Below are 14,527 nucleotides of genomic sequence, written 5' to 3'. Positions count from 1 at the left end.
GGAGCCAGGGTTTGAATTAGGACACTAAGCACAAAATCAGTGTTCTTAACTACTGTACTATCTTCCTTTTTCTAAAAACAGAAATAGAGAGGCTTCTGGCTGGCTCAGTCGATAGAGCATGCAACTCTCGATCCTGAGGTCCTGAGTTCAAGCCCCACATATGCATGGAGACTACTTAAAAAAACAAACAAATAAACAACAGAAATAGAAGGAAACTTCCTAAACACAATAGAGTATCTATCAGAAACCAACAATGAAGTAACAGTGGTGAGATGTCCACGAATATACATAGAAAATATCAATGAGGCCTCTGTATGTGATATGCTACAATGAGATACCACATCCATCTTTATTTTTATTTTTTAAAGATTTTATTTATTTATTTGACAGAGATCACAAGTAGGAGGAGAGGCAGGCAGAGCGAAAGGAAGGGAAGCAGGCTCCCCACTAAGCAGAGAGCCCGATGCGGGGCTCGATCCCAGGACCCTGGGATCATGACATGAGCCGAAGGCAGAGGCTTTAACCCATTGAGCCACCCGGGCACTGCCCCACTTCCATCTTTAGAAGCCTCTAATCTGATTGGGGTGGGGAAGGGGATCTCATACCCAATTTAAAGATGGTGCAACTTAGAGCAGAGTTTTAAAAATTTATTAAACAACTACTATGTGAAAATTATCTATATGCTAAAAGAACAGATACCATACCTAGCCTTAAAAAGCCTACAATAAGTTGATATGAAAGTATACAAATACACGTTAAGTTCAGAATAACCGGCAAGACAATTTAACAACAGTTGCACATTGTAGCACCAACTAATTGGAAGCACTGAGGTCAAATGAATAGAAATTTAAGAGGGAAGAAAAGGCATTTTAAGAGGGTCTTTCAGAAATGAGAGGGCTCTGGAAGAATCTAAGGGACATACATTAGTCAAGAGGAAAAAGAAAGCTTTTATATGTAGGGAACAAAAGTGATAAGGGCCTGAATTAAAGTGGAAGTTTATAAACTATATAGGGAGAGCCTTAGCCAAGAGAAAGGAAAGAATGAATCCATCTTGCAATATGACCTATGTAAGTAGTAAAACAAAGGAGGTGGAGTAGAATAAGAAACATATAATCTCTGTCCTTGAAAAGCACAAAATCTGATTATAGGATGCAGAACTGAGAAATGAGTTTGATTTTTTTCAACAGTTCAAAAGAAAGAATGAATGAATGAATAAACAAGTATATGAAATGTGTAGTCCTTACTTCCCCCTAATGGCAGAAAATGATTACACTGTGACTCCCACCCTCCCAACTTCATGAATCACCAGGAAGCATGTAAGGATTGGTACATTTTGATGAGCAGTTTTAAGAGAGCTTTCTTAAAAAAAAAAAAAAGAAAGAAAGAAAAAAGAAAAAAAAAAGCTTAATTAATTCCTTAGAAAATCATATCTTAAGAAACTGAGCGAGCCAGACCTGAGTGCTTCTCTCCAATGTGAGTTCGCTGGTGGTGATTAAAAGTGGAACGCTGACTGAAGGCTTTCCCACACTCAATACATTCATAAGGCTTTTCTCCTGTGTGAACCCTCTGGTGCACAATGAGCTGCGAGCTGTCACTAAAAGCTTTCCCACAATCACTACATTTATAGGGTTTCTCCCCAGTATGGGTTCTCAGATGTACCATGAGACTGGAGCTGTAACTGAAGACCTTCCCACACTCATTACATTCATAAGGCTTCTCACCAGTGTGAATTCTCTGATGAATAATAAGGTGTGAGTTTTGGTTGAAGGATTTTCCACATTCGTTGCATTTATAGGGCTTTTCACCTGTGTGAAGTCTCTGATGTCGAATAAGACATTTACTGAGACTGAATGCCTTACCACACTCATTACATTCAAAAGGTTTTTCTCCGGTATGAATTCGCTCATGGTCAACAAGCTGAGAGTTCTGATTGAAAGCTTTCCCACAATCACTACATTTGTATGGTTTTTGCCCAGTGTGGAGGCTCTGATGTCGAATAAGACATTTACTCCGACTGAAAGCCTTGCCACATTGATTACACTCGTAAGGCTTCTCCCCAGTATGGATCCTCTGATGATCAACAAGATTTCTGTTGGAACAGAAAGCTTTCCCACACTCACTACACTTATAAGGTTTTTTACCAGTGTGAACTACCTGATGTCGGACAAGACTTTTACTACGAATGAAGGCCTCACCACACTCAGTGCATTCATAAGGTTTCTCCCCAGTATGGGTTCTCTGGTGGTCAATCAGTTGGGAACTCTGAGTGAAGGCTTTTGCACATTCATTACACTTATATGGTTTCTCACCATTATGGAGCCTCTGGTGTTGAATAAGATGGGAGCTGTGTCTGTAAGTATTTCCACACTCATTGCACTCATAGGGCTTTTCCCCTGTGTGGGTTCTGAGATGAACTATAAGTTGAGATGTCTGCCTAAAGGTCTTACCACATTCATTACACTCGTAGGGTTTCTCTCCAGTGTGGATTCTTTGATGCCCAGTGAGGTGTGAACTTCGATTGAAAGCTTTACCACATTCATCACACTGATAAAATTTCTGTCCCTTCAGAATTCCTTGACATTCTACAGCACTAGAGGACAGATCTAGACGTTTCCCAAGTTCATTATTATATTCATCACATCCATCCTCTATGGATTTATTTTTATCTTCACATGTTATTTTGAAGAAATCATTTTCCAGTCTGCTTCCTTCTTCCTCTGAGGGTTGCCCTTCCAGCTTTTCTAAAGTACCTTCACAGGCATCTCCTGATTCTAGTTCCTCAGAAACTACTCCACAGAGGCCTCCAGATGTCCCATCAGGTGACATTGGTTCTTTAGAAACTTCCTGTTTTGCAGGCAACTCTGAATGCTGCATCCTAGTCTCACCTGCTGCCAAGAGAAAGAAGAAAACAACTTTTATTCATTTCTTGTTCTGCTGATGAAACAGAATCATTAGGAGTCTATGGACCTGAAAAAACCTTCACATTAGGGGACACATTAAGAGACGACATATTAAGAACAAGAGAAAGATGGGAAATAGCTCAAGCTTTTCTTCATGACAGAAAGACAAAGAGGGGAAAGATGGTCAGTGGGGGAGGATGGAAGAAAAGTTATTAGGACAGAGCTCTGTCCTGACAGCTCTTAACTGCCCCACTTAATTATCCAATTAAAAAGGCAGTTGGAAGGCAAGACAGTGGACTGTAAAGGTGGTGTGATCTTACAGAAATCACTTAGTAAAATGATGAACTCTAACATCCTTTCCAATCATGACACTGTATGGTTCCATGGTTCCCAGTAAAGATAGTGGGGAGAGAAGGGAGAGGCAAATACCTCAAATCAAATATGGGAAACAGTATGGGCAAACATAATTAGGAAAAAATGTACCAAAAAAGTGATTCTCATATGTGAGGACAGTGAGAAGATTCAGAGAAAACACAGGTTCAGAAATGATGGGGGAGAAGTATTGTGGAAGGGACAGCAAAGTTCTTAAAGTGGAGATTCCCTTAGTCTCTGGTGCACTAGACTGGTAGAAGTCAGTACTGCAAGTACTACATTCCTATAAAAATTAAGAAAGGGACCAATAATTTGAAACACAAGTCAAAATATATCTTTGGTATCTTGATAATCTGGAATCAAAGGAAACTACACAGTTGAATATTTCCTTTTGAATTTGGAAAAAGTGGAAGTAGCAAGCAATCAGTCATGTCTGAACATAAACTGTTGGTTCTTTTAATCATATCTTAACCTGGGCCACAAGCCATCATGGCATCAGCATATGGAAAGTTATGGCTCCTGGACTCCTAAGCCTATCCACCCTCTCCAGAGTTGGCTACTGTGCTAGACTTGCCAACCAGAGAACCTGCCCTGAAAACACCCCTTTCCAGGAAGCTGTCCTGCCTCAGTTTTTCCCAAAGGGGAAACTGAGGCAGCCATGCTTTGTGCTGAGTAACTGGTTTCAATATATCTCAGACCACAACTGACTAGACCTGGGCACCAGGACCAAGTGTAGCTTCTCTGTATGTTACCCCTCAGCCTCTGCTGTGGCCAGGGGCAAAGTTCTGTCCAAACAGAGATGATATTTAATGGCCAAACCACCCTGGAAGGCCCTCTCTCAGTAAAATCTGAGCTGGAAATAGGGCAAAATAAAGAAAACTAAATGAGGCATGGAGAGAAGCCAAGCCAAGCCATTAGGAGCTTGAAGAAGAAGCTATGAGAGGATAAGAGATTCAGAGCGAAGAAAATGGGTGGCAGTGGGAGGACAAAACAGATATGCAGGGAGCAACTGCCTTACATTCCCTGGCATAAAATTTATTTTACTTATTACTTATTTACTTATTACTTATTACTTACTTATTGTAAGTAATACAGTTCAGTACTTAAATAACGTGAGTAGACCCCTATTCCTTACAACTACAAATTCTAACCAAACCACCCTAGGTCAATTAACAATGGGGTAAAGACAAAGTTGATAACTTAGGGCTGAGTGATGGGCACAGAGAGGTTCATTATAGTATTCTCTCTACCTTATCTCATGTTTGCAAAATGTAAAGAAAAGAATGCAGACTATATTACTGGGGAACAGAATCATTACCCATTGAGGCCATGCTGCAATAGTTTTCCGGCATGATGCTCCGGTACACAGCTCTCTGACTGAGGGCTGGACCTTTCCACTTCCTCTCAGTATAGTCCACAGACAGGAACTGGTATGCTGCAGATCCCTGGAATGACAAGCTTTTACTGCTCAGGGATATTCCTTGGCCTGAAGAGCAGACATATCAGGGTACCAAGAGCCCAGGTGGGGCCCTGGTGGGTAAAGGGATGAGGGAGGGAGAGAAGTTGGGATGACACATATAAGAGGACAAGTCCAGGGCCAGACAGAATCCATGAACTCAGCAAGCAGGACCCAATTCCAGAGGAAGTAATTAGGAAGGTAAATCACAGGATTAATCTCAGAATTGGCCAGTGCCCTGGAGATGAGCACTAGCTATTCCCAGGCTGCAGATTTGGGGACTCAGGGAAGACAGAGCTCAGCTCACCTGGGGCCCGACCATCTGAAGCACAGTTGCTGCTGCCTGATCTCCTGACTTCCCAGCTTGGAAAAGGGCAGGCACCTGGGAAGCACACTGACCTGAGAGAGGAAAGAGAGCTATGAGGACAAGTCCTACCTTGGCTCCAATAAGGTCTGTATCCCAGGGAGTGGGTTCAAGAGAACCCAGGCAGCTCCACACACTGCCTCTCATCCCTCTTCCATACAGGCATTATTCTGACTGCGCTGTGAATTTTACATGCAGGTTTTACTCTGAGGGTGAAGAGGGTTCCCTGGTCCAACTGAGAATTACCCATTCCATCCAGCCCTCACTCGCTTCAAACTCTCTGAAGGAAGCTAGACTTGGGCCCACTTTCTCTCCCCATGGCTTCTGTGGCATCAGCCCAACCTGATTTGCCCCTCACATTTCTGGCCCTTCATTCCTGATTTCCCTTCCTTTTTTTGGCTTCTCATTATGGACGCTGCAGGTGCTGGGCCTCAAAGCTTCCCTTTTTGCTCTGGCAGAGATCTCACAGACTCTCAATGCTCTACTGCTGCTTTCCCAGTTCCAGCTCTCTTCTAGACCCCTGTTACAGACTTCCAGTGGCCTACTGGACATTTCATTTGGGTGTCCCTCTTTATCTTATATTCAGTCAAAAATGGACATTCTTACCATCTTTCTTTCCTGACTTTCCAAGTTCTGTCAATGAATCCAAATATTGGCCAAGCCCCATAATTCTCCTTCCTCTTACTGTCCCATGAATTCTTCCTGCACAATGTATCTCCTGTCTCTCAATTTCTATTCCACTCAGCATTGCTCAGGCAATGACCACCTCACATCCATTCTGGCACACTGGCCTCTTACTGAGTCCTCCAACCACTGGTCTCACCATTCATCCCAAACACGTGCATCAGATAATTCTCCCAAAATACTGTTTCTAACACATCAACCCCCATCCAGCAAAATTTTCCTAACCTCAGTTGTTAGGCCCTGTTCTGGCAGACCCTGTGCTCCCCAAAACAGTTCTTCCTCATTCCACCTCAGTGTGGGGTCCAGGGAACCCCCACTTAGTCTTTATTTATATCCTCTACTTTGGTGCCTACCACTTTTCTCCCTGCTTCAATTTGTTCCCCCATTTTTCACAGTCACATCCCACAGATACCTCACCCATGAAGCCTCCCCTACCCACCCAGACCGTAACGATTTTGCTCAATGTTTACAATGCCCATATTGCTTGTTTTCATGGCATCAAATACCTGGGGACAGATATCACTCAATGTATCTTACAAGGACAACTCTTCTTGCAGTTGACTGACTCTGCCAACTAGATAACAAGTTCTTTGAAAGCAAGAACTGTGTACTATATCTCTCCGGTTCCCAACAGTGCCTCTGACATGTGCTAGACAAAAACTTGCTAAATACACAAATGATTAGAGAATAAGCAAAAGAAACAGACAAAGTCACTAGGAAATGAAGACATAGGGCAAGGCAATGAGGGATTCCAATGGGGTGGGTTATAGGGAAATAAAGGAAAGGAGACTTGAGGAGAAAAGGGAGGCAGGATTTGAAGCCAGGGCTGAGGAGAGGAGTACCAGAGTGCCCAATGGGGAGGAGGTGTGTCCCTGGGTCATGAGGAGGCTCCAGGCAGGCTCCAGAGCCTGAACTCTCACTGAAGGATGAGGTAGGAAGAGATTCCTCTGTTGTACCCAGGGCTGTCATCTCCTCCAAATGCATTTCCTGTTCCTGTACAGGAGCTGAAACCTAAAGACAGGAATTATAATTGGAATCAAAAGAGCATCCTCCAAGGCCTAGAAACCCAAACCTCTAAGAAACACCCCCAGAAAGAAGCCAGGAAAAGAACAGCCAATGTCCTTCCAGACCCACCAGTACAGCCTACTGGGGGGAAAACTGTCAAAACAGGATCTACAACTTGCCATCCTGCTTGCTATACTTCTGTTGAACCTCTTGGTAGAAGCCTGAAGCCCAGATTATATAACCATTCCCGTTTTGTCAATTCTTCAGACATAAATTTGCTTATGAAGAACAATCTAGAAAAAGGAGCCAGGAGAACAATTCTCCATACTCCTTATGACCTTAGTCTACAGAAGAGACCAATCAGAAGTACCTAGAAAATAAAATGACAGGTGCATGTACCTGAGGCTGACAGCAGAAGCAAGATCCCAGAATAGTGGCTGACAAACCTCAAGAAAGCTTTTCCAATTTCTCTCAGCAACATTCCTCTTCGAAGAAGCCATTTCTAACCACAGTGACAAAGCAAAGTTGTAGTAGTCACTCTCTCTCAAACTACCTGATTACAGTCTCTGTATGTCTTAACCCTTACATTATCTTATTTATGCCTCTATTGTCTATTTCTCCCCCAATGAAATATAAGCTTTTTGAGTGTAAGAACTCTGTCTTGATCATTTGCTCCTAGAACAATGCTTGGCCCAATGTTGGTGTTCAGTTAAAATTTGCTGATGATTTTCTCTTGATACTTTTTTTTCCCCTCTTGATACTTACTACTAGTTTTTAGAGTTATCTGCAAAACCAGTATTCAGTATGTACTATCCCTCCAAAATAACGTTTATAAAAAGTCAAATAAGATGAGGTAACACCAATCTTTAGAGACCTTGAGAACACCTCAGAGTAGAGGTATTTCTAACCCTTGCTTATTGTCATCAAACCAGCTCCTCACAATCTCATAGTTACTTTTTCACCAGCATTTGGAGCTGAAAACCTAAAACACCATCTAAATGAATCACATTTATAGGCTCACTTGCTTGCGCTGCCACGTACACAGTACAGCCTAGGGTGAAAACAACTTCACAAATCCTGCTGGATTTGCCTCATTGGGTTTTATCTGCTGAGATATAAGGGGACTCTCTCCTTTACTGTATGTCTCTCTAGCACAGTGATAGAACCAGAAGGCTCCCTGGAGTCTCCATGGAACAGTTCTTATAAATGGGTGTTACAGCTCTTAAATACAGTCGCTGTGGGTATTGGAAGAAGGTAGAACTTAGCTGCATCATGACAACACAACCTTGAAATTCACTAACAATTAAATGCTGGTCAGTTCTTATTCATTATCTAGGACTCAGACTCCCAAGTTTCTTTTCTTTTAGGAATGAAAACCCATTCCAATTTTCATCTAAGATGGCACTCCACAGCAAGATACTAGGGGGAAACTAGTGGCTTAGAACCTAGGGTGCTAGAAAATTCTGATTCCCACACTTGGTAGTAATCAGCAATAACCATACTTCAGTTAAATCTCTTGGACAAAGAGAATATTCACTAATCACCATTTGAGATGAGTCAATTAATCTCCCTGAGCTTGTGTCACTTGTCAAATGGAGATATGATTATTATTTTCATATTTTGTAAGCCTGCTAGGAACAAAAATAAGATATAGGATGTAAAAGCATTTTGCAAATTGCATGATTCTGCAGCCCAACAGGAATTGCTCTACAACCTCTCCAGCCCCAAAGTACACACATGCACATGCTCATTCCTGCTGAGCAGAGTGACTCTGATATGCCTTGATATTCCTTAATCTACTCCTGGCAAACTGCCACAAAAAAGCTTGTTTATTCATTTAGCCACAAATACATTTTTTCTGAGCCCATGGTAGGAAAGATAGTCCCATTCTCATGTCTTCCACATCAGAAAAACTTAAGCCGAAAATAAAGGCAGAGTAACATATAGAGTCCAAAGATCCTACTCCTAAGCAGGAGCCAATAGTGTGCAGCTGCTCTGTCAACTGTTAAGTCACTCTCTTGAGTTTGTGACTCAGTCACCTTTTTCTGAGGGTGCCTGGATAAAAGCTTAAGTTTTAATGGAGGGGGCATTCTCTTCAAGTTAGGCAAACAAAGGTGGGAAATAAGAGAAATTTTCCTTCCAGCCTCCTCACTAAATGGCACTCAAAAACACTTTATTCAGCCACTGGTCTCTGCCCATGGTTGAATCTAGTTGCTCTCTAGACCCTGGTGATGACTGATTTATTCCTGTGTTTATTTTTGTGTCCAAAGAAATAGTGGTTGGCAATGGATTCAATGCCAAATGGGTGGGCTGGTACCTTGGAAAAAGGTGTAGCCCTCAGACTCCAATCAACTGGAATTGATTCCCTAGACATACATATTTTAACTATTTTTTGGGGTACTTGGGATATTTCATATACTGGTTTTCCATAATAAAGTGCAAAGGAGTAAAAGTAGAGGGAACCCTAATTCACCCTCCTTGGTTAGTACAAGAGAGCAATTTTAGACTTATCAGATAGACTGATTTAGGTGTCAATTTACCACTAAACTGGGTGTTGCTGTGAAGGTATTTTGTACATATAATCAATATCCATGTTCAGTTTACTCTAAGTAAAGGAGATTATCCTAGATCATCTGGATGAGCCTGATTTAATCAGTTACAAAAACCTTAAAATTAGAGCTGGAAGTTCCATGAAAAAGTAATTCTGCATGTAGACAGCAGCTTCAGGCTGTGCCTGAGTTTCAGCTGGCCCTTCCTGATGGCCTGTTCTACAGATTTCCAACTTGTACCGCCGGGCCAGTCCTCATAATCACTTAAGTCACTCTGTAGCAATGCTATAGATATATATATACAAATATAAATATATAATATATATCATTTCCTACTGGTTTTGCTTCTTTGGCTAAACCCTGACTGATACACATGGTCACAGAGCTACTTAGATCTGTGGTCCTAGAAGCCAGATTTCCCACTGTTATCACACTGCTGGCTCTCCAACTTTTCCTCTAATTTAAATTACCTTGGCTTTAAATTTGAGAAAACCCTAGGAAACAGGGTAAACCAAAATGAGAATTAAAGAAAGAAAGGAAGAGAGAAAGGAAGGAAGGAAGGAAGGAGACCCCAGTTGGATTTGGAAAGTTAGAAAAGAAACCAATGATTATGAGGCCCAGAAATGTCACCTCTCCTAAAGAACCTAAAATCCGGGAAGAGAGATAACAGACTGAGAAGTACAAGGAAGTAAGTAACCACAACTTCTCAAATGAAAGCCCATGTTATCAACATACGCAGAAATCTACTCCCTACCACAGTCCCTTCTAAACAGTGGGCAGATTCTCTACCTGCCAGGAGTACTGTGTGGATCGCCAGGTTGAAGAGAGGGTCACAACACATTATTCCCAAAGTGATGCACAGAGCTTCTCTGGGAATTGAATTTTTGTTCATGACTTGAAGTACAAAACTATTTCTTCCCTCTCCATGGAATTGGCTCAGGAATCCTAAGGATAAATCAGCCTAGAGCCTAGGATAAATCAGTCTAGAACCCTAGAGAAGGGTTCCAGATGCCATTCTGGACTCATCTGCTCACCTCTCCTATGTGTCTCTGAAAATCCTCCACCACAGCCACAGCCTCCTCGCCACTCTCAGGATGATGCAGCTGCACCCAGGTCCGCAACTCCCCAGGCAAGATGCTCAGGAACTGCTCCAGCACCAGCAGCTCCAGGATCTGCTCCTTGGTGTGTACCTCTGGCATTAGCCACCACTGGCAGAGCTCCCGGAGCCGGCTCAGTGCCTCCTGTGGCCCAGACATCTCATGGTAACATAACTGCCTGAAGTGTAGCCGGAAAATTTCACAGACAGGAGGGTGGTTCTTTTGGAGACTGCAGCCCTGACCCCAGGTCTGGCTCCCTGGCTCCTGCTTCATGGTCTGGCGCCCCTCGTGTTTCTGAAGAACAGCACCCCTAGGGAGGAGGCCTAAAGTCCCCCTGCCTTGGGTGGTCATTGTGACCTCCAAGAAAAGCTTGTTTCAGCTGCAGTTTGTCCAGTTAAAATGATGCTCTGTAATTCAGGTCTCAGGGGCTGTTTTCAGAGTTGGGGACAGAGGGCAATGGGGGTGTCACCTAAAAAAACATCAAGAGAGAAATCAGAGTCCCAGAGTGTTCAGCCCCGGGCTGACAACAGACCATCCACAGTTAAAAACCAAAGCTCCAAGGGTGCCTGGGTGGCTCAGTTCATTAAGTGTCTAACTCTTGGTTTCCACTCAGGTCATAATATCAGGGTAATGAGAACAAGCCCCACATAGGGCTCGGCACTTAGTGCAGAGTCTGCTCTCCCTCTCCCACAGACCCTCCCCCTGTTCACATGCTCTCTCTCTCTCACTCCCTCTCTCTAACAAATAAATAAATAAATCTTTAAAAAAATAAATAAATAAACTCCAGGAAGAAAAGTGGGGGAGGTAGTTTACAACCAGGGCAGTCTCTAAGCATCTCTCTAAGGGACTTCCCTTCTTAAAATTTTCAGTGGCTCCCAGAATCTACAGGATGAAACCTTAATGTCTATGCCTAGCAGTCACAGCCCTTCACCACCTGGCCTTGGGCCCTGTTCTAGACATACCCTTACCACTCTCTCCAGGTACTCAGGCTAGAGAAGCTGCAATAATCTCCAAGTAAGGAATATGCAAGATGATCCAAAGGGTATATTAAGAACACACTAAGTTGTTATTTAACTCCTATTTAGTGTATGTTTTATAATGTGTATTGAAATTCATAAAACAATACATATATTTAATTTATAAGTAAACCTATGTGGGAAGTGAATGCTCAAAGCTCTTCTACTCTTCTCTATTGTGACAGAGATGTACAACAAAGTTTGGCACTAAAGCTCTGGAGACACAGCCAGAAGCCACATATTCTCTTGTCCTCTTTGGATTTTTCTTCTTCAGCTTTTGACAAACTCTTACTCATCTGTCAAGACCCAAAACAAATACCCTTTCCTCCTGAATGCTTGCTTTCCTGATTGTCCCAGGCAGGAAGAAAGCTGGTAGCCTTCTTCTCTGTACTTCTAATTAAAACACAATTGTTTTAATTAGTTTATGCACAACTGGCCACTCACACCCTCTTGCTAGACAGCCACCAAAAAAACCCAATGGAATCAGTAAATTCCAGACCTATTCCTACTCAACCACCTCCCCTAGAAAACCTTCCTGATCTCTTCAGGCTTAGGTGTGATTACTGCCTCAGTGAGCCCACAGTACCTTTTTCATTCAAACCTCTACTAGAACACTTATCACACTGTGTTTGTGATTTACACTGCTGTCTCCCCCACTTTGGGGAAAGACTCAAAGGGCAGGGCAGGGACAGAGGGCAATGGGGGTGTCACCTACAGGTTTCCAGTCCTCTTTGTGTGTGTGTGTGTGTGTGTGTGTGTGTGTACACAGCACACAGAGGTACACCTTTAGTAAACGAATGAATATCGTTCATTTAGCTGATACTGAAGTGGGGGAAAAGCTTTTATCCACTTAATATATGGTAAAACTCAGAGAATCAGTACCTTAGTGGAAACTAGGGCATCAATGATGGTCACCATGCATCTCAGTACCCTTGGTAAGCAACTCTCTAGGCTTCAATTTCTGTTAAGAAAGGAAGGAAGGGAGGAGGAAAGGAAGGAAGGGAGGAGGAAAGGAAAGGAGAAAATAAAGGAAAGTAAAGGAAATAAGGAAGGAAGGAACGGACGAACGAAGAGAGCAAGCAAGCAAGCAGGCGGAAGAAGAAAAAAAGAGGAAGAAGGGCGGGGGGGAGGAGGACGAGAGGAGCCTATTAACTCTGCTCTGAGATCCCCACACCTGTAAAAAGTTCTGATCATTTTCCTACTAGTTCCGAATGCTCCGCAGCTAATCTCTTCTGCACTTTTGGGTCTCCAAGTGACACTTCACGTTTTTAATTTCAAGACTGTCTAACCCACTTCTGACGCTTTGTGGGGTCTCTCAGCGCAAGGCTGGGAAAATATCCACCTACGTTTTGCATTAAACCAGGGCGTCTGCGGCGCAGCTCACCTGGCCATGTCTGCCTTTTTCTCCGCTGTACCGGCAGACGCCATGCTCCAGGGCAGGCACCACTGGTCAAGGGGACGGGACAAAGAGGCGGCTCTACAACTGGCGGCTTCAGAGTGTCACAGGGACCGCGCCACCGGCCGCGGAGGCAAAGCGTGCACCGGGTCAGCGTCGCAGATTAGGCCTGCGGGCGGCCGCGGCTCCAACCCAGCGACCCCAGCCCGGACAGCACCTCCCTCCCCGCCCCTGCTCCGCTCACCGGTGTACAGTCGCAGCGACCCCTGCATGCGGAAAACACCCGCGGCCTGCAGGAGCGAAAACAATGGCCGAGCCGGAAGCGAGAACAGGACCCACTTCCGGCCCCTCCAGGATCCCGGAACTCTCGGTGGCCAAGGTGGGCGCGCACTTCCCTGTGCTCTGAAGGGTGACCTGGAAGGCGGTCGCCAGTACAACCTGCAACCGGGCTAGGCGGGGCCACCTCGGAACCGAGAGAGGGTGGGGCCTCAAGTGAGGTTTCAGGCTAGGTACCTTTCCCTCTCAGACCATTCGAAGTGTGAGCTGCACCCCAGCTCTGCCCCTGCCCCTTCTGCTGACCTTGGGGAATATACCCAACTTCTGAGACCATTTCTGACATCTGAAAAATGTAGAGCATAATATGTGCCTCACAGGGCTTTGAAAGATGATAGAGATAACAAAAAGACACTACAAAGCAAAAGGCCTGGTATATACTACATGTGATGCCCATGGCATTTTCACCCAATAAGAGTTTCAGTGTACACGCATCTCCATCTTATTAATGAAGAAACAGGCCCAGTGACTGGTATTTTGGCTGATGGATGTGGTTAATCTTTCCTAAAGTTAAGCACTGGCAATCTGGGGTCCAAGGAGCTGATAAAAAGTGGAAAGGTAAGGGGACAACATAATCTAGATGCACTTGCCTAGTATCTGGGTGTCAGGAGCTACCCAGGTGGTCTTCACCTGGAAGAATGGTTTGCATACAGAAGCAGGATGTGAACAGGTTCCTGCTGTTAACATGATTGAGCCCTGAAGCCACAACCTCTAGGTATAATGGCCATGGGTGAAGGGCAGAGGATAAGATCAGCCACTTTTCCACAGAAGTAGCTGTATCTTATGTAGCTTGCTGTAGCCTAGAAGGTTAGATCATTTACAGGTTGCAAAATAGCAGTGTCCTGGCATATCCAGGCATCAGCAATATATCAAGGGTGTTCTGGGCCAGCCTCTGGACTGGACACATCCCTCAATTTCTTGCAAAAGCCAGGACAGAAACAGAGGCATCAGAAGACCTGCACAGTTTTCACAAGCTGTAAGGAAGTCTCTTGGAATAGTTTTTGCCCGCCCACCCTAAAGGGTGTCCTTTTGCTATCAAGGTCACCCCCTACATTTAGAAACTGCATAGGGAGGTCTTGGCTATCTCATCCTAGCTTCTGCCTGTCATTGCCACTGGATATAGTCCATTGGTCCATTAAAGCCTCAGAGACTCAAGGCTCTTAAGCAAGAACTCTCTTAAGGCTAACCCAAATGTTGTCAACTCCAGTTTTCAGGTTTCCCTGATCGTGTGATGGCCTGCAGTTCTAGTTGCTTTGGAGTATGTAGTAGACACAGGACCTGGAAAGCAAGATTGAATTTTCTTATTCTTTAGAGCTGTTTCATGTTCAGGCAGTTGGCTTTCATTGTCTGTGAGG

General features: G+C 43.9%; 1 protein-coding gene across 1 annotated transcript; it reads right to left on the bottom strand.

The window, feature by feature from the left end:
- Positions 1-370: 370 nt before the first annotated feature.
- On the bottom strand, positions 371-10,896 carry LOC308356706 (zinc finger protein with KRAB and SCAN domains 7-like). The gene is made up of 5 exons (XM_080825896.1): positions 10,365-10,896; positions 6,619-6,787; positions 5,036-5,127; positions 4,591-4,717; positions 371-2,888 (listed from the first exon to the last, which is right to left on the bottom strand). The coding sequence occupies exons 1-5, from the start codon at positions 10,776-10,778 to the stop codon at positions 1,432-1,434; spliced, it is 2,259 nt and encodes a 752-aa protein (XP_080682022.1). The 5' UTR covers positions 10,779-10,896; the 3' UTR covers positions 371-1,431.
- Between the last annotated feature and the right edge of the window lie 3,631 nt (positions 10,897-14,527).

Source organism: Martes martes (assembly GCF_963455335.1).
Source record: "Martes martes genome assembly, chromosome: 1".
NCBI lineage: Eukaryota > Metazoa > Chordata > Mammalia > Carnivora > Mustelidae > Martes > Martes martes.
This window is presented reverse-complemented; position numbering and strand designations above follow the sequence as displayed.